Source organism: Artemia sp. Qi Xiang Cuo, chromosome 2 (assembly GCF_049724085.1).
Source record: "Artemia sp. Qi Xiang Cuo chromosome 2, ASM4972408v1, whole genome shotgun sequence".
In the NCBI taxonomy this organism is placed as follows: domain Eukaryota; kingdom Metazoa; phylum Arthropoda; class Branchiopoda; order Anostraca; family Artemiidae; genus Artemia; species Artemia sp. Qi Xiang Cuo.
The window spans coordinates 42,030,279-42,051,841 of record NC_142795.1 but is presented as its reverse complement, the minus strand read 5'-3'; the positions used below and the strand labels follow the sequence as shown (position 1 = coordinate 42,051,841).

The 21,563-nt window shown below is 34.6% G+C and overlaps 1 protein-coding gene across 3 annotated transcripts in view; it reads left to right on the top strand.

The window, feature by feature from the left end:
• The window catches only part of LOC148955247 (DNA topoisomerase 3-beta-1-like), a 95,248-nt gene that overhangs the window by 69,827 nt on the left and 3,858 nt on the right, over positions 1–21,563 (top strand). For 2 of the 3 annotated variants that reach the window (XM_089108122.1, XM_089108120.1), the window contains exons 11-14: positions 2,965–3,182; positions 6,521–6,742; positions 16,496–16,651; positions 17,305–17,410. In XM_089108122.1, coding sequence (XP_088964248.1) covers positions 2,965–3,182; positions 6,521–6,742; positions 16,496–16,651; positions 17,305–17,410 — 702 coding nt within the window. The remainder of the gene's footprint in view (positions 1–2,964; positions 3,183–6,520; positions 6,743–16,495; positions 16,652–17,304; positions 17,411–21,563) is intronic. The other variant, XM_089108121.1, reaches the window with a different exon arrangement.

Sequence of the window (21,563 nt, the reverse complement as noted above, 5' to 3'; positions counted from 1 at the left end):
ATCATCATCTAAATCAGAGAGGTCCAGGTCACTCTCATCGAGCATTCCAAGGGCGTCATCAAGGGAAACTACAATAAAGGAACAGGTTCAGTAAGCTTGAAACTAATAGGTAGATAGATAGATAGTGATTGGCAAAAGAACTATCACAAACCCTAGTGGACCTAATTTGCATTTCCTAGTAAAAAAAAATACAATAACAAAATAATACAATAACAACACATAGTTACCACTTTAACGAAAACACGACAGGTAACAGTCAGAAAATACAAAATACAAAAGTCATAAACATAGGTCATAACTATAAAATATTTTAAAGGTCATAATATAAAAAGATGAAAAGGGTAACAAATAAAATAACCAAATATTCAACAATGAAAAAATAATATATACAAAATAGTTTAATTTTTAGCAGACTTACGGGTTGTGATTTTGGTTGTTTTTATTTGTAAAAAAGGGAATAAAAGTTTTTTATAATATAAGGAAGAAAAGGGTATGGGAGACAGGATGGGGGTGGGTGGGGACACTATACGGGGCTGGCGATTTCTTATGGGTGAGTGGCGGCTAGGCTGTTGCCAATTTAGTAAATAAGACAATAATTGGCCTCTGCTATCCCCATTAGAATCAAGATTTGAACTACAAAAAATCAACCCTAGCTTTTTACTCGATTGGAACCGCCTGTCCACAGACGTGGACATGGAGGATTTCCAAGTTCCAAGAGATGACACTTATCAAACTAACTGCTTTTAAAACTATCTAAGCACTGTCTACAATCAAGAGAGTAAACCTGATTTTTCTCAGAACTCGTTCTCACCACTTTCTTTTTTTTTCTTTTTTATTACCTTTGCTTTTTTTTCATCTCCTTATTTTAGCCTTTTCTAGTTTGTAAAAGTCGTAGACCACTAAAAGTCGTAGAAAATTTCTGAAAAAAAAAAATCATAGATGGTTTTAAAGGTCCAAAAAGCACGTTTAAACAACGAAATCTTTGCTAGATGGCGAGGCCTTTGCACAAAAAATATTTTATGGGGGTGTCCACAGACGTGGACACCAGGTCCCAGGAGGTTAAACAAACTGACGCTTAAAAATGAAGAGACAAAGGAACATGTAACAAAATACGGCAAAATTACGAGACAATAAAACTGAACCATTTTATTTAGTTAAAAAATAAAATGGCAAATGCGACTATACACTCTGATGAAGTTAAGCTTAAGACAAATAGAGGTCAATCATCGTTACCATGCTTGAATAGACTCCATCTTATATTTGAAAGCTGTTGACTCCTGAAAAAATTATGAAAGATCTAATGCCCAACTGGCCAGCCAATACAAAAACAAAGAGAAAAAGAAATCTCAGGAAGAAGAAAACAAACGGGACTACGGCCAGTAGAAGGAACAGACAAACTAAAACGATAGTGTTTTATACAGGCGAAATATTCGCGTCGTTTAAGTTCGTCTTTTTCTTCTACTGACCGTAGTCCCGTTTGGTTTCTTCTTCTTGATATATCTTTTTCTCTTTATTTTCGAAGAAATTATGACAAAATTAAAATCAAGTATTTGCGGACATCAAGCCATGGCTAATTGTAGAAAAAAGCCAAGACAGAGAGTCCGAGTGATTGAGATGGCAAATCTGGCATAAGCCCTTTTTAGGATTGTATAAAAATGATTCTTCGTCCCTTGATTTAAAAAAGGGGAAGAATTCTTCACTTTTGGATCTGACATTTTTCTTATCCAGAAATGGTAGACCATTCTCCCGAGTCTGGAGCCACAACCGCTTGTGTTTACTAACAAGATGAATTTAATTTACTATAAAGTTCTGTGCCAAGTTATCTTTATTATATGAGTTAAGTTTGGAAAATTTGTTCAGTTCATTATACCACTTCAGTGTGGGTTGGTCTTCCATGCATATTTAAGTTAACTGAGAAACTCTTCATCGGCTCCATTAAGGCCTGTACCTTCATTACAAAAAGCAAAAGCTTTTTCAGAAAAACAGAATATGGAAAGCCTTTCGCGCCAAAGCCTTTTAGATTGACAGGAAGTTTTTGTGTTAACATTTCTAAATAGAACATTTAATCCGAGCATTTAGATGGTATGTTTAAGATTTATCCAGTAGCGCAACATCCAGAGCTTTCTATTGCTTACGAGGGAAAATAGGCTGATGTGACTTCTGAGAACAGGAGACAGAGTAGTTGTGCCTAGTCCAAAGATACGCTTTGAATCTTTCAGGTGAATTTTTTTCTTGCCCCAGGGTAAGCTCCCCACAGCTCACAACCGTAATGAAGCATCGACCTTAATTTTGTGTGAAATATGTATTTGGAAATGTATGCATCTGTTGAACCAACAAGGGTGCAATTTGTGAAATTAGGATACATTGCTGCTTTGCCTTGGATTTTTAAGGTTGATATACGCTTGTTCCATTTGCTGCTATTACTGATAACAATATCTATGTTTTTTGGTTTTTCTTTGTTGTAGTAGAAAGCTTCACATCTCTTCAGAAAAATTGTTTTGCTGCATATCATTTTAACTATTTGGACCAAAAACTATTAAATTCTTTCTACATCTAAAAAGTTTTTGTGTGTCTTTTTAATTTTCTTGTCTTTCTTTCGTAGAATTTTCCACCTGGTCGGCACAATAATTGAATATGAATAAAACTAATTATTCACATTAAAACTTGTAGAGGAACAAATGGCTGGGCTGTATCAAATCTAAATTGGAGGTATGTTAACCAAGTCTTGTATCTAGATTTTCTAAGGAGGCTGAAAACAAACGAAAGCGCACATATCTTCTAAGCCATTTTTCAAACAACTTTTTTTCAATCATTCATTGATTGAAGACGCTTCTCAGATACAAAATTCCTGGCGCCGACCCTGTTTTGGCTAGGATTGATCCCAGGGCCACTTATATTCAGGTGAAAATCAGTCTACTGATCCTTCAAAGGAGTTCTCCTCAATTTGTTTTCTTGTATTTGCAGATTGATCCTGATCTTGTTTTACCAACAATGCGTTCTGCAGTTGAAGAGCAGCTGACCTTGATTGCAAAGGGTAAAGCGCAGTTTGAAGATGTTCTGCATCATACTTTGGAAATATTTCGATTGAAGTTTCTCTATTTTGTTAAGAATATATCTAGCATGGATCAGCTGTTTGAAGATACATTCACTTCATTATCCGAAGCGGGAAAGAACTTTTCAAGGTATATACTTATGCTTAATATAAATATAGCAATGCTTTCCTATGAACTTTAGTCAAAACTATCTTTCAAAAAAACATAATGGAAGTAACGAAAATAAAATTGGTCCTTGGCGAACAGCAATCGAAACTAACTTTAATCAGAAAATTATTATTGCAAAAAGCCAACAATCAACAACGAAAAAATTGACTTAATTTTATTTTCGTTACCAAAAGGGAGATCTAGGACTGGATAATCCCATTCGTGAAAATTTTCAATGCAGTAGGGAGATTATATGTGTAGATGAACACGATGCCTGTTAGATCATCTTTCCTAATATTTTTTGAAATATAGAAGTCCAATAAAAAAAATAAAAAAAGGCTAAGAAAAAAATAGACAGTCTAAACTGCAGAAATGACTCTAAAAGACATCGTAATTCCCAAAACGAGAGGACATATCTCCTATTATAATAACTATATTAATAATTTGACTTCGGTTTGGGATATAAGACGCACAGTTATCCTAGGTCGTCTTTTAACTTCAGGCTCTTAAAATTTTTTGGCTCAATCAGCACACATCTTTCCTGTCTAACTGGAAATAGATATGCCTTTGTAAATAGGACTAGATGAGGAAGATCTACTGGCGAAATATTTCTCAATTTTTGATTTAGTATCAAGAAATGTATCAGATACTAGCCAGAGATCCTGTTAGACTTATTGGCGTCAATTTACGGAAATCAGGGAGGGGGGGCTGTGTTTTTCAAAAATCTAGGGACGGCAATTTTGTTGTGTTTTTTAATTTTATTTAAAATTTCATCTATTTAGTTTTTTTTTTATTATGAAAGTTCAAAAAAGCCATGTTTCGATGGAAATACCAAAAAAGAAAAGGTATTTCGCAGAATCAAAGGAGGGGGTGGCAGAAGAGGACAGACATACGAAAAATTAAATTTGTCACTTTTATGAAACCTCTAGACTCCACAATCATTATGTCAAGTAGTTGCTCAAGTAGATGTCAAGTAGTTGCTCGCCTTCAAGGTTTAGTAATAACGAAATAAAATATTCCCTCTTGTGAGCATCCGAAAACCTATTGAATCTGATAGTAAGAATACCCTAGGGAAATACTCGCTTCGGGTACCCTTAATAACATCACTTGATTGCTTTTAGATCAGTGATTGGCTAGGTGTTGTGGACTCATAACAATTCTATAAAATAAGATATTAGACTTCCTTCTATTTAAAGTACAATGGTATGCATGATTGAGTACATTATTAAGAAAAAGAATATCCAAGGCAGGCCATGTTATGCTTACCGAGTGGAAAATTGGAAAAAAAAAAAATTATAAATGGGACTATTAAAAGATTAAAAAAGTTGATAAAGGGCAATCAAGAAGAAAAACAGTAAATTTGACGTCAGATTAAACAAGAGAAGAAAGGGTAATTGATAAACTATTGTTTAAAACCAGTTTTAAGCTGAGGTTTAATGATTAGAAGTCAAATTAGAAGTTGACAAAGTCGAAACAATGCAGAGCCAAATTTTCGTTGGAACGATTGGCACCAGACGGATATACCTTAAACAGGAATAAAGCCTTTTCTCGTGGGATTTTCCGCTGAATTTCTTTAGTGCAGTTTTTTTCTCCCTCGGAACAGAAAAAAAATATTTGGGCCGGGATATACTCCAGGATAGAATCTAGTGAGTCTTTTATTTATTCAAAATTTACTTCGTGTAACAGAAACATAAAATCGCGAAGGAACTAAGCTTCATGGGACTAATCTTTATATTTTGTATGCATTTTTCTTTTTTGTCTTGTTGTTTTTCTTAAATTATTGTATTTGCATTTGGTGTTTTGTTGCTTTTGCGGGAAAACTGATTTATTTTCACAGAATACCCTTTGTTTTCTGTACTAAAGCAAGAAGTTCAGTAAAGTAAATGTAAACTACTAAATGTAAAAGAATTTGTGCATTTAGGAAGTGTTGACGTAGATTGTTGTGGCTATTTTATATATTTTGAAAACATCGTAAAAAAAAATTACGTTGTAAAAACATTAGTTGGCATTGGCAGTAGATCATCCATAAACCGTGCAACACACTGCCAAATTTTGACAATAGATTTCTTAGGTATATCTCCTGCAAAATTAAGATATTTTTTTTTACGTTACCTAATTTGAGGCTGATATATGTACGCAGACTATGAATCTCCTAGGTAGTGAAAGAACGTCGTCGTAAAAGCAGCAGAGTTAGATTACATATTCCCTTTTTCATCTACTTTAAAAAACTGAATGACTTATAGCTAAGAATCTATGTGCATTTTTAAATGGAACTTTCTTTATGTACTCTACAACCAATATGTTTTGTGCAAAACTTAAAACCTTAAAGTGTTGCAGCAAGGAAAAAATTCAGTTTTATCACCTTCTGGGGTAATCCTTATTGGTAACTTTCGTTTTTTTTGTCTTTTTTTTTAGAAAATCTAAGGTAGTCATGTCAGAAACTCTGTACATTTGAGATGTTTGCTGAAGACTTGATGACTGATAAGACTAACATTCACTGAGTGACTTTCTATGTCAATTGAAACAGCCTGGTCATCTAAAATAGATATTTTCCTATTACAAAAATGAAGTTTTCAGCAACTATATTTAAAGTTCCTACTTGATGCACGGAAATGGCCAATATTGTAGTTCCAACAATCATGCTTGCTAAATCATGGTGAGGTTGCCCATATCTAAAAATGAGCTTTTAAAGAAAATATCAATTGACCAAACATTTCCCGCTTAAAAGTTGAAAATTGGAATTTTCATTCCTATTCGGCTGAATAGTAATGCTGCCATCTTGAACAGCAAGAAAACTCGCACTTTTTTATGGGTAGCAGTTATATGTCTCCTTACTCTCTTCTTCTTTTAAAAATAAAAAAGAAAACATCTAATAATTTGACCGATATTATCAATCATTAGTGCTGCACATCAGCTGGTGACTATTTTCGGTACAACTAACTGAAGCTCCGTTTTTGTTAGGAGTGTCCAGGCTCGACTTTTGTCGGCCAAGCTCTTTGTGGTGAAGTCCAGTAGCCTGTGTGCCATCTCATAAGCGGCAGTCATGGAACTAAAAAAAAAAAAAAAAACAGAACTGAATGTTTTATCGGAACATTAAGATAAACTGCATTATAAAAGTTGAACTGAATTAGTTCTTTCTATAGTTGTTTAATAAGAAAATTCTCATGACCATTTGCTTAGTGCTTTTCAGAAATTTGCCACACTTCCTGAAGTTGACATCTGTATGCAAAAACAAATTGTAGAAATCAGATAATAAAGAAGTATTCATTTAGCCTGTAAGTATGAGAAATGCTTACACACACAATAAATTTTCTTTACAGATGTGGGAAGTGTCGACGGTTTATGAAGCTTGTTGGTGGTAAAGTAGCCCGTTTGCATTGTAGCCAATGTGATGACACCTACTCACTGCCGCAAAATGGTTCGTTCAAGCTCTATAGTGAGCTCAAGTGTCCACTTGATGACTTTGAACTTCTAACGTATACTAGTCACAAGGGGAAAAGCTTTTTGGTCTGCCCATACTGCTTTAACTATCCACCTTTCAGGTAAGTAGTCAATAGTGCATCAGGAAAATCCTACCACATTTGTAAAATATGTGCTTTTCGTGTTTTAATAACAATGATTAATGATGATTTATCTCTCACTACAATTTTGGGCTTCCATTTTTCAACCTTCGCCTTGTAATAAACAAGCTAAGAAATTATCATATATAGACTGTGGCGGAATTCAGAGGCCATTTGTATAATATATGTTACATACTGTTTTGTTTTAGGACGCTCATATTGCAATTTTTGTCTTTTTTTGTAACTACTGACTTGAAAAACCGTTAGATACCAACATTAATGGAAATTAACGACTGAGCGCGAAATATCCTTGATCGATCATTTGGACCATTTTTTGATGCATCACTGAGTGATTATGAGCCGAACGAGGTGTAACATGTCTATATTCATGAAGTTAAAGGCAGGCAAGCCGTGACGCTAATTTATGAAAATGTCGAGGGTAGAGGGGTAGCATTCTGCTATTGGCACTGCAGTGATACAGGTCAAAGAATCATTGTGGTAAATATGAACTTACCGTGGTTTGGTTATTTAATACAAGATTTATGTTTCTTATCTCTACTTACCGTGTCATCTGACCATTCAAACTGTTCCCAAAATAACCCTTGAACAGTTAAGAATTTAAAGAAGTTTAACAATTCTGTACTTGTGTATTGGGGGCGGGAGAGGGGGGGGGGTATACTGCGATTAACATACATAGTCAGTACCATTCAGTTTTTTTTTAGTTTGGAATCTATTAATTATCGTAAACTATCGAAATCTATTAAAATTATCGAAAATATTTTTATTGAACAACCTGGTTTCAGAAGTATTAATAGTGTGCGGTGGCGCATTCGCTCCTAAAAGGCCATGTAGTTCATAAAAGACAAATGGTTTATATAGACATTTATTTTAAAGCTCTATTTAACTTGGTTGATTTATTTGAGACTTGACAGTAATCACGTACGCTGATGTATAATTGCAAATCAGGTATTATGGAGGAGCGCTGATGGATCTTTGTCTAGGTGGGGGGGGGGTGCCTGAAGCAAAAATAAGGGCTTTTTTTTCTTATCAGCTCTCAGATAAATATGAAAGGATTTTTTTTTAAGGGAGAGGGTTGAAATTAATTTCTTATCTCAATTCATTGGCGGGAGTATTTTTGAACTTAGCTTGCAATAGGGGTACTGCTGGGTGATACCTCCTTTCTTATTGTTGAAAAAATCGTCTGTGTAACATAGGAGGTTACTTTCTTATACTTAACGGCACAAATAGTGGAGAGTCGGGGAAGGGAGGGGGATCATGAGTGTCGCTAAAAAATTTAAATTTTCCTGGGGCGGATGAGTTATACCAAGCGCTTCGTTCTTATTGAAATTTAAATTGGGATATTTCTCGTTTTACTAATAATATAATTTTTTTTAATGTCTTCTTGTTGCCCAGGGCAACACGACAATAAACGCAACAAGAACGCGTTAATATTCTTCTGTATGCTTATTTTTCTCTTACCTTGCCTGCGTACATGGGAGACACCTCTATAAAAAAGAAGATTTTTTAGAAAAACTCACCGTAAAACCGTGGAAATATTGACCCTGTAATTCATCTTGATATTTTAGACCCCGCTCCAAACAAGCATATGGAAAGAAGCACTTTTTCAGGGATGATTCTGGAACGTCAAAAACAGGGGTTGACAGAGCGAGTAGTAGTGTCTCATATTTGAGAGAGCCTTGAATCAGACAGTTCGTAGTAGCAAACTTCAAGTGAAGAGGAACCGTTGCCAATAGAAACGGAAAGTCTAATAAATGAAATTTTGATAAAAAGAATATGCAACAAAGAAATCCATTATTTATGGATTGTCAATTTTGGAAGAATAGGCACCTCGTTCCCTCTTACCCTCGTTCATCACGGTCCCAGAAATGGGGTTGAACCAAACATTTGAAATATCTTCCTCAGCTTTTTCAAGGGCCAATGTTTCCGAACCAAACTTAATCTCTGTCATTACCGTGGCTGTCGATTTCTAATCCTAATTTGCAGGCCTATGCTTCACTTACAATTTCTGAATAGCTTCATAATTTTGTTGATTTAACTCTATGCTCTGGTACGGTCGGCTCTTTAAATTTTTTCTTTCAGTCGCTTTGTTTTCAGGCCTATGCCTGAAAACAAATTTTTTCAACAGATTTTTTCCAGTGAAACTGGATCAATTTCGACTTTACCTAGCATAGCGTACTGTCATCAGCAAAGGCGATTCGGCTGTCATCAGAGTTTGACTGGATCCTGGGTTGACCAACACGTGTGGGGTGAAATAAACGGCAACAAAATTGGATGATTTAGAAGAATAGGCACCTTTGTGACTATTCATATTTCGTAGTCCTAGACTATTTGAAAAAAGGGTTCACTCGAACGGGCAGTTAAACGTCTAATGCCCTTTTTTAATTACTACACAAATCATGCCACAAGGAATTGCATCATTCTAGTATTTTGATCCGTAAAACAGTAACTTCGGCGCTATCAGGACCAAAGTTTTGTCGAGCGAAATAGTGGGAACCATCGAAAGGTTATTTGTTTAGCCTCCCACTGTAAGAAGCAATGCTGGCGTGCAGTATACAATTTATCCCTAAAACTAAACGCAGTCCATAAAAAAATAACAGTTTGTATAGACCATTCATCCTCTAAAAACAATGTCTATACAGTATGGCATATTTGCACATTATCTATTTGGGTGCTGACCGATAGATTCTCTGACGGAACAGGGTGAAAGGGGTATTTAAGTTCTAAAAAACCTTTTTAGGACCATATTTTCAAACTTCCAATGAGAGGTGCTTCAGACAAATTTAATGAATATTCAGTTACGGACTACGGATTTAACTGATCTCTCTTCATTATATATATATATATATATATATATATATATATATATATATATATATATATATATATATATATATATATATATATATATATTATCTATTATACCTATTCTGAAAAGCAAATACATCAAATGAGCTCTTTTTCTCGAAGCATTGCTCTGCTAAAGTTAAACTGAGATTTTAAGAGTCGAATTTAAGGAAGTGGCTGCTCTCCTTACAGTTAGGGTTGCCTTAATATAGTATTAAAACACTCTTATCCATCTCCCATAGTGTTGTTGTGGTGTAGTTCGCAATTGTTTTTACCAAATTCTGCACACGATCCTGGTTTCAATGAAAAATCCGAAAATATGACTATGTATTTCGGAAGGAGAGCTACGCATTCATTATAGAGAACTAAGAAATTAGTTTTCTTATTTCCGTCTTTTCTTTAGTTTTTATTTTGTTTATCAATCAATCAATCAATTTATTAATAATAAAAACAAAGCAATTACAAACGTAAAGTTTATACACGCCCAAGAATCTCAGCTTGTAAAGGGCCATCAAAAAAAAATAATACACTATTATAAAGCAAATAAAAAAAAAAAAAAAAAAACTGGATCAAGAGACATTTATGAAAATAGGGGAATTAAGAGGAAACTTCACAAATAACTGAAAAAAAAATATTTAAACGAAAAAAAGAGATTGAAAATTAGGATTAAATAAAAAAAAAAGACATATAAATTTAGATGGAATGCAAAAAAAAAAAGAAAAAAAGGGGGAAAAAATACTATACTGGAAAGACCCGGTGAGAAACTGCCCTTGCAGAAAGAGATAGTGGGACATCAGGAGGGATGGAGTTCCATAGTAAAATAGATTGATAAACAGGAGACCTCTGACCTGCTGTTGATGATCGTTTAGGTAAAATAAGTCTGCAATAAGAGATACGTAAAAAAGAAGAGTACCTACCTGAGCCTGACAGAAAGAAAAACTGCTGCCGAGACGGTGGAAGTGTGCCTAGAAAAGCATAATGTGCTAAATAAAGGTAACTTTTACCCATAATACGATCCAGCGGAGCTATTCCGGTATCATTATAAAGATCGGAGGAAGGGTAAAAACAAGGTAGAGGAAAAGTAGCCTTCACTGCCCTATTTTGGGCTCTTTGAAGTGAGCAGAGAAGAGATTTATTAGTACTACCCAAGACAGAACAGCAATAAGAAAGGTAAAGAAAAATAAAAGCATAATAAAGAGAAAGCGTAACATCTGGGGGAAGAAATGAGTTAACCCTGTATAACATTGAAGATTGGCGGAGGATAAGGGAACGGGTATGAGTTATATGGGGTTTAAAAGAAAGAAAACAGTCAAGATACACACCAAGAAATTTCACTAAAGTAGCTTGCGGTATAATATCATTCCCATAAGTCAGGATGGTTGGCTCCCTTGCGTCTCTCATACGATAAGGGGTCCTGAAGTGTACAATGGCGCTTTTTTAGCTGTTGAGAGTCATAGCATTTGACCAGCACCAATCTTTTACTTTATCAAGAAGACGTTGAGCTAGGGAAGTGGTAGATGGCAGGTCCACTGCAGCAATGAAAAAGTTACTGTCATCAGCAAAAAGAATGGGGTGCACAAGGGGATGAAGACCATCAACAAGATCATTAATATAGATTAAAAACAAATGTGGTCCAAGCACAGAGCCCTGTGGGACACTTTTCAAAATAGGCAAGGAAGAGGAAGAAGTACCATTAACCGAAACATACTGAGATCTCCATGAGAGGTAAAACCTAAACCATTCAAGTGGGACTCCATGCTCTCCAAATGAAGATAATTTAGATAAAAGAACAGAGTGAACGACCATGTCAAATGCCTTTGAAAAGTCAAGAAATAGACCCAAAATACACAAGCCCTTGTCAAGATTAACACACACAAACTCTGTTGCATCTGAAAGTGCATGCAAGGTAGAAAAACTGGGACGAAAACCATACTGATAGTTGGTTATGAGAGAATTTCGTATTAGCACTGCAGTCGTATTAGTGCTAAATACAAATAAAGAGAGTCTACAATACACTACTATTTCAACAACCTTAAAGATTACAGGAAGGAGAGAAATAGGTCTATAGTTTGAAAATAGAGATGAATCACCTTTTTGAAACAAAGGTACAACATTAGCAACCTTAAATAAATGAGGAAAAACACCAGAAGAAAGAGAGAGGTTAGTTATGTGTGAGATGGGGTTAGAAACAAACTGACCAATTTTTCTAAGAACATTACAGCTCAAACCAAAACCATCAACTGAACGGCTACTTGAAAGCTGAGAAATAATGTCAGAAATTTCGGTATCACTGCATGGGAAAAGGAAAAATTACTTTTCTGCTAAGGGAAGACTACTTACACTGCTCTAGGGTGGAATAGGAACTGAAGGAAGTGAGGTGAAATACGAATTGAAGGCGCTGGTCGAAGAATTCTTGTCCACGAAAGATCCATCAGCTTTCCTGTAGCAACAAGGGGGGGGGGACTGTTTGAGTTTCTTGCGGGAAAGAGCTTCAATAACTAAAGTCCAAACCTTTCGCAAATTCCCCTTACGCTCATCAATTCGACGCGGAAAATAGAGCTTTTTGGCTGCACGTAATGAAGAAGTAAGCACATTTTTTATAAAGTTTATACTTCAAAAGATCATCCTGTGTCTTACTTTTACACGCAGCCTTGAACAGAGACGCCTTCATATGTTTAGCAATGATCAGACCTCTAGACATCCATGGACATTTGGGTATGGAATTCCTTGGCCTCTTTCTAAGAGGAAAATGCTTATCCAACAGGAGCTCCCATACGACGCAAAAATAAATTCGTTGCACAATCAACATCATTAGCTTCAAGAACACTAGACCAATCATTACTCTGAAGACTATGTATTAAATTAGAAATTTCTTTATCTGTGGAAGTTCTAAAAGAAGACTCACCCCGCTCATCCACAGCAATCTCAATTTGAGGCACAAAAAGTGAAACATTAATAGGGAAGTGATCAGAAAGATCAGTGAAAACAAGACCAGAAGTAAACTTCAAATTAGAAGAATGAGAAATGAAAATATTGTCTATTAAAGTGGCGGAATTTCTAGTAGGGTCAACACGAGAAGGAAAAAAATTGAAGGAAGTAGACCAGAAGAAGAAAGTACATCAAAGAGATGGTCACATTCATCACTTGATCCAATATTTAACATATTACAATTAAAATCTTCCAAAACACAAATACGTTTTTAGAGAAAGACCCCACACAAGAAAGTTGATCAAGCAAATCGCAGAACAAATGTGTTGGAAAAGGAGGGGGGTTATAAAACAAACAAACAGTATCACATGCAAACTGGCTTTTCAGATCAATAACAAGAGAATAAACTGTCCTACTATTTGACACTACTGATGCAAACAATGGTTCAAGATCAGACCTTCTTCTAAACTCAATATCAGACTTTATAAATAAAGAAATACCCCCTGAGCACTTTGTTACCATTCTGGGGATATGGACAGCAACATAACCATGCATATCATAGGCTGTAAAATTTTCACTTTCAGGTAACCATGTTTCTGTTAAAACTATTACATCAAAAGGGCAAGAATTATCAGACCACAAATACGATTTCAGACTATCCCACTTATCTCTTATCCCACGCACATTCAAACAAAATACATTGAAGCTCCTATCTAAAGAGAGTGATAATTTTATCACAATAATCAATGGTAGTGTGATAATTGCAGCTAGAATTAATCATAGATTCAAGGAGAGGGTCAAGCGTGTGTCTCTTGTTTACCAGCCCTACTTGGTTGATCAAATATAACAGAATAATGAATAGAAGAATTTATAAGAAAAGAGAAATCTACCATAATTATCACATATAATAAATGCACACATAGAAATATAAGTGGAATGGCACAAATTATCCAAAGTATTGGACCAAAGTATAATGTGACACCAGTTGCTATTACTTGAGCTGCTGTTTTCCAGGAATGCCAACCGAACACTATAAGTCAGTTTAAATGAGGGTGAGGCGTTCTAAAACAAATAAAAAGAGAAAACCGTAGGATGGCTCATTATATTCAAAGTATTAGACCATTTTGTAATGTGGAACCAGTATAAATTATGTAAGATGTAAGTATGCTGACATGAAAAAAATATAATAATAATTAGCCTACCTGAAGCTGATAGGATCATAGAAAAATATAAATAAATATCAATGAAATGGCACTTATTATTCCAAATATTAGCCCAAAGTATAATATGGTAGTATGAAATTATGAGAGCTGCATACATACTGACATGACAAAAATTTAAAAGATTTCAGGGTACACAAGGGTTATAGGATCCCAAACAAAGATAAAGAAATAATAGTGAGATGGCATGTATTAGTCAAAATATTGGCCCAAAGTATAATATGGGACCAGTCAAAATTATGTGAGTTGCATGTGTTCTGACATTAGAAAAATATGATAGAATTCATGCTACTGTAAGGCGATAGGATCACTAACCTAGTTAAGGAAATAATAGTGGCATGGCATATATTCATCAGAATATTGGCCCTAAGTAAAATGTGGAACCAGTCAAGATTATATGAGCTGCAATTATGCTGGAGTGACAAAAATATGAAAGAAATCAGCCTGCATAAAGGTGATAGGATCACAAACAAACAGAAAAAAATAAATAAATAACAGTGGGATAACATATATGATTCATAATATTTGCCCAAAATGCAATATGGAACCAGTGAAAATTATGTGAGCTGCAAGTTTGCTGACAGGACAAAAACATCATAGAAGACAAGCTACATGATGGTGAAAGGATCATAAACGAACATAAAGAAAAATCAATGGGAAGGCACATATTATTATAAACATTGACATAAACAATAATATATGACCAGTTGACATTATGGGGATTACAAGTATATTGGCATGACAGTAATATAATGTAAATCGGGAAACATGAAGGTAACAGAATCACAAACAACCATAAAGAAGAATTAGTTGGAGGGGACATATCAACCAAACTATTGGCCCGAAGTATAATGGTACCAGTCAAAATTATGTGAGGACAGTAAAGAATAATAGAGGAATATTTTAAGAACACCAAGTAAATTCCTACAGAAACAATGCAATATATTATAACAAAATAAATCAAAATCCATCACTTTAATTTTTCTGAATTTGCAGCACATAAATCAATTTCATTCTGATCATTAAACTTAACCACTCTTCCAGATTGGGTTTTATACAGGATATCACCTTTGCTGGACCAAAAATTACGTGAGTCAAGCTTTGACTTGGCATATGAAAGAAGTTGTAAGCGTCTCAGAAAATAGAATCCCTGATCCTTTCAAATCCTTCTTTTGTCTGAGAAGCAGTTGACGAACTCAGAAGTTGCAAAATTCAACAACTATGGGTCTGGGTTTTGCAGATGGTTTACCAATTTTTTTGGCTGATACAACATCAGACTGAATAATTGGTATGCCAGGAAATTTCTCAGCAAATATTGACAAGAATCGACTTTCAGTGTTTTCAATGGAGGCATCCTCTTTCACCCCAAAGACAATAATTTGGTTAAAACCTGCTGTCAAAACGGTCATTTAATCTTGCCAGGTTGGACTGGATAGGCTGGAAAGAGTTTTTAAGGTCTTTCATGGATGACTCTTAAGTAGCCAAAGAAGATTCAACAAAAATTATGCGTCTGTTATAGCTTTCAAGGCTTTTATCCACTAGATTACTAAGATCTAGGTTGAGGCCAGCATACACCTCCTGCTTGATTGCATTCCAGCTTATCTGAAGAGATAGTGACATTATGTTGCATGAATGTCTGTTCCTCTTTCATTTCAACTACTGCCTCATCTACCTGGGTAGAGATCTTAGCCAATATAAGGTCATCAAGTAACCCTTTCACTGAAGATTTAAGGTTGTCAGGTTTTACTGAATCTGCTAGCATTTTATGTTTGATTTTTATGCTATTTGTGTGGTTAGTGAGCATGATTAGTTGCTCTGAAACAGATTCTGATCCAGAGAATTGGATTGAGCTGTCAGACCTTAGTTCACGAGGTGGCTTGAGTTGATTTTTCATTTTTTATCTGAAGTAAACAACAAAACAGGAACAGAATAAGCAATGGTATAAGACAGTTTCGGTATAAGGCTGGATATTGTCCACAATCTAGTAACAAATTTCAAATAGGCTAGCAAAGCAGGGGATTGTGAAATTTGAAGAATAAAAAGCAATCAGCACAAAACATCAAGCATCAACAGTAGCAGTGGTATAAACCCAGGGATTGGTTACTGTAGGCAAATTACGAGTTAAAATTGTAAATTACAAGTTTGGTATAGGTCTCACCTGATGATTCCCCTCTTACCCCCCAGGGGGGGGGGGCTGCTAAGTGTGCCTGCCTTTACCCACTGGTAGGCAGGCAGAACCAGTACTTCAGGACGCTTAAAGTGTTGCTGGTTATGCCCGAAAACCTCAAATTTATCCCACTAATTTTATCCACGTCTTCCCAATTTTTAAATTTTTTGCCATATCAGACTGTGTGTAGACTGTGTAATTACATCCTTCACACGTAGAATCTTCCAAAGAGTTTTCATTAGTGATCTGAACTTACCTGAGTTCCATTTTTTCATTGAATGTCAATTTCTTATGGAAATATTTGATCATCTAATTCCCTTCCCCAATATACGGCCTGAATCATTTATGTGTATTTACGAAATACATGACGGAATAGTTTAAAGTCCGTAATTAAATTACTGAAAAATACTTATTAAAAGTAAAAAGAAATCAAACTTTATTGGAGGTGGAGGAGCTAAGCCTCGAAAGTGTAACTTTCTGTTCAGTTCTGTGATATTTGTCAGAGATGTTGCTAGTTCTTAAAGTGTTTTCCCTTAAAAAATGGTACCCTTTTAGGGACATGACGAAAGGCGTTGGTTGTAATGCTTGCACTCATCCCAGCTGTCCTCAAAGTTTGAATAATAATGGGATATGCGGTTGTACGGACTGCGAATCTGGTGTCTTAGTTTTTGATCCTAGCTCTGGGCCAAAATGGAAACTTAGCTGCAACAAGTAAGTTTTATTCGTGAACCTGTTCCATGTGGAAGTTTTACTCCTTGTGGGAATTATAAATTGTACTTTTTAAAACTATTGACTTATAAATGTACGAAGACTGTTTTATGAACTGTGCTGGACTTGAATTGAATTACCAATCCAATTGGGCCCTACTCGTGTCGACCTAATTAATTGTCATCAATTGTCACTAATCAATACAGTGATGATACAAGAATGTCAACTGTGTTAAAAATTAGTTTCGGCAATACGTCCGACCATTAGTGGGGGTATAACTTAAGAATTTGTATTCATTGTTGGAGGCACAAATTGAGAATTTATATACATGAAAAATCATAAACATTACTTTTTACGATTTTTCATGATCTTACTGCTCAAGCTATGATTAGGTTAATTCTTTCATTTTGGAATTTAATTTTTCGTAACCTGTCGCTGCTATTATGGAACGTTGTTCTTTGTATTGTTATTCGTAATACTTTTTCATTGATGAAATAGTTTTCAGACAAATTTGTTTTGTGAGACTCACAATTTGAACTTTGAATTAAATTTGTTTTTCTTTATTCTTAAATTCAATTTCTACGACAATTTACGTTTTCACAAATATAATCTTTTGATTGTATATAGGCTGTAACGAGTTTCTTTTTTTCCTTTAGGTGTGACCTGGTTCTCAATCTGTTCAATGAAGCTTTTAAAGTCTCAGTTTTAGATGACAATTGTGAAGAGTGCGATTCTCAACTTGTTTCAGTGGAGTATAAGTCTGTAAGCAACGCATTGTCTTGCATCACCATAATTTTGTTTCCTCTTTAAGAATATGCTATGTATCTTAAAAATGCTTTTAAATTAATATTTTTAGTTACAGATCAAGGTCAATAATAACTATTATCATTTATTAATTGCAATAATGGTGGAGTGGTAAATTAAAAGGCTCTTATTTTCCTTTTAATTGCGAGGTGGCGCCTGACATAACGCAATTGTACAGCTATTCTTCCAGTAATGCTTTTTTAAAACTATTGAAACTTTTGTTAAAGAACTTAATACAAAAAAGTAAAAAGACATGAATAATTTTCTGATGAAAAAAGAGAAGGTATATATATATATATATATATATATATATATATATATATATATATATATATATATATATATATATATATATATATATATATATATATATGTGTGTGTGTGTGTGTGTATATGTGAGTAATAATTGTGTATGTATTTATGTATGTATGTATTATTCTGTTTCTCGAAAACGGCTCCATATTTTTCCGGGAAAATTGGTATCTTGGTAATTCGCATAAAAAAACGATCTAGATAAGTCAGAAGTCTGAGAAAAATCGTTAAGAGCCTTAATTTTGGTTTTTCCAAATAGCGCCATGTACTATGTTGGTACATTATATAAGCATTTCTTGTGACATCATATAAGTATTTTCTTTTATGATTTCATGAACAGCATAATAGAGATTGTTGGGTTTCTAGCCCAACACTTATTTATATAATATAATGTCTGTTGAAAGGCCCAAAAAACGAAAATTTGCAGTTGCAGTTATTATGATTCTTTAGAACCCAAACCTGAACTATCAAACGTGATGAGATGTGAAATTTGACAACCTGGACCATCAATTGCGACAACACCAATACGGACAGCTATAGCAAAAGCCATTGCTAAATTGTCTGAAGTAATCAAAATCTAAAAACGTAACAAAAATTAAATTGAAGAGCAAAGACACGGGCGGTTGGAAGATATGCGAAAACGACAATTAGAGCGTGTAAAAAATGAAAATAAAGAGCAAAGACACACGCAGTTAGAAGACATACGACACCGAACAAGTGGGGGATTTAAAAATGAAAATGAAGAGCAGCGAGTCAATGAAAATCAACCTGGACAGCGAGAATCGAAACTTGTGAAAATTGAAAATGATAGCGATGATGATTGGGTTTGGGATTTTGACATGGACAAGGTCATCAATACCTTTCATTTTGTTAAAAAAAAAGGTTCTGCGATATGTAATTTATAATGACGAAAAATAAGCCGACGGGTGGCGAATCAAGAAATTTGAATATGATATCAGGGATTATTGGGTTTTTTTTGTGAATTTTGACGGTGATAAGGCCATCAATACCTACCATACCTTTGAAAATCAAAAATATGGACTGGATAAATCGTAGGATGAAATAGAAGTTTTTGTCCCATCACCTGAACAATTAAAAGAAACAAAGGTTCGGCGATATGTCTTTCATAATGACAAAAGACAAGCCATGGCAGAAAAAGAAGTTTTTGTCCCACCATCTGAACAATTAAAAGAAACAAGAGTGGTCATCAATGCTTTCCATACCTTGTAAAATCAAAAACCTAGACTAGATAAATCGTTGGAAGAAAAAGAAGTTTTTGTCCTAACACCTGAACAATTAAAAGAAACAAAGATTCGGTGATATGTCTTTCATAATGACAAAAGACACACCAAGGCAAAAGTTAAAGCTCCAAGAAAAAAAAAATGTAATTTTTCAAAGTCACCACTTCTAATTTAAGGTCCATTTGGACATCATGACATCAAGAAAAGGCTCAAATTTTCTGCGTTTAGAAGACAAACGACAGTGAGAATCTATATATAGAAGCCTGCCGCGTGCCCCTTTGTTAAAAAAAACAAAGGTTCGACGATACTTATTTCATAATGACGTTAGGTAAGCCGATGTGTAACTAACCAAACAAATTGAAAATGATAGCGATGATGATTGGGTCTTGTGTTTTCACATGGATAAGGTCATAAATACCTACCATACTTTTGAAAATCAAAAATATGGACTGGATAAATTGTTGGAAGAAAAAGAGGTTTTTGTCCCACCATCTGAACAATTAAAAGAAACAAGGGTGGTCGTCAATGCTTTTCATCAAACAGTTCGTGGTAACGAACTGTAAGTAAGGAGCGACCCGGCTCAATGGTAACCGAAAATCTAAAAAAAACTGGAATTTTGATACCAATAGATGCATCAAAAGAATCAGATTTTAATTCTGATTTCAAATATATAAGTTTTATCAAGTTTAATCTTACCCATAAAAAGTTACGCGCCTGAGAAAATTTGGCTGATTTTCGACAAAAGGGGGAAAGACCCCCTAAAAGTTATAGAACGTTAATGAAATTCACACCATCATATTCAGCGTATCAGAGAATCCTACTGAAGAGGTTTCAAGCTCCTATCTACAAAAATGTGGAATTTTGCATTTTTTGCCAGAAGAAAGATCACGGGTGCGTGTTTATTTGTCTTGTTTTTTTTGTTTTTTTTTTGTTTTTTTTCCCAGGGGTAATCGTATTGACCCAGTGGTCCTAAAATATCGTAAGAGGGCTCATTGGAACGGAAATTAAAAGTTCCAGTGCCCTTTTTAAGAGACCAAAAAAAATGGAGGGCAACTAGGCCCCCTCCCACGCTCATTTTTTTCTCAGTCACCCACTTCAAACGTTGAGACAGTCATTTTGTCCATAATAGTTTAAAATTTAATAAATATTTCTTTTAGGATGACTTAATCACCCAGAGATCCCAGAGGAAGGGCTGCAAGTTATGAACTTTGCCCATTGCTTACATATTATAGTGGTTATTGGGAAGTATACTGACATTTTCAGGAAGAATTTTTTTTCTGGAGGAGGGGGTTACTCGGGAGAATCTTTCCGTGGAGGATGTTTCTTTGGGGCAAGGGACATTTCTATGAAGGGGGCGCCGTATTTTCAAGCATTATTTAAAAAACGATCAGAAATTAAATTAAAAAAAACAAGTTTTTTCAACTGAAAGTAAAGAGCAACATTAGAACTTAAAATGAACAGAAATTATTACGTATATGAGGGGATTCTCCCCCAAGTCAATACCTCGCTCTTTACGCTACAGTTTTTTTTAGTGCTTTCAAAAGAGCTATCTATTCTAATTAAACGGCCTTTGTTATTCAGCGGTTTGTGAATTAAAATTTTTGTTTTACTTTTAACGTAAAGAGCGTGGTATTGACTAAGAGGAGAACCCCCTCATATACGTAAAAAAAAAAACAATGAAAAAAACAAGCGATACGGCTCAATAGTAAGCGAAACTTTTAAAAACGGAACTTTGATGTCAATAAATGTATCAAAAGAATGTGATTATAATGCTGATTCTAAATATGTGAATTTTATTAAGTTTATTATTACTCATCAAAGGCAACGAGCCTGAGAAAATTTACCTGATTTTTAAAGATGGGGGAAACATCCCCTAAAAGTGAAAGAATTTTAATAAAAATCACACCGTCAGATTCAGCGTATCAGAAAACCCTATAACATAGGTTTCAAGCTCATATCTGCAAAAATCTGCAACTTTGTATTTTTTGCCAGAAGAAAAATATACGAATATAGAAATTCGTTACGTAAGTTAATTCGTAAATTACGTCAGAACCAAATTTAGAGACAGCCATTTATAAAAAGAAAATTAAAAATTTTATGCAAATTTTGTTTACTTATTCAATGACGGCGAGCCAAAATAAAAGCTGCATTAACTAAAAAACGATCAGAAATTAAATAAAAAAAAACAAGTTTTTTAAACTGAAAGTAAGGAGCGACATTAAAAGTTAAAACGAGCAGAAATTATTCCGTATATGGTAGGAGCTGTTCCCTCCTCATCACCTTGCTCTTTACGCTAAAGTTATACTCTTTCTCACAACGCAATTTTTTAAAACGATAAAAAACTTTAGCGTAAAGAGCGAGGTGTTTAGGAGCGGACAGCCCCTTTCATATACGAAATAATTTCTGTTCGTTTTAAGTTTTAATGTCGCTCCTTACTTTTAGTTTAAAAAACTTGTTTTTTTTTATTTAATACCTTGTAAAATCAAAAACCTAGATTAGATAAATCGTTGGAAGAAAGAGAATTTTTTGTCCTAACACCTGAATAATTAAAAGAAACA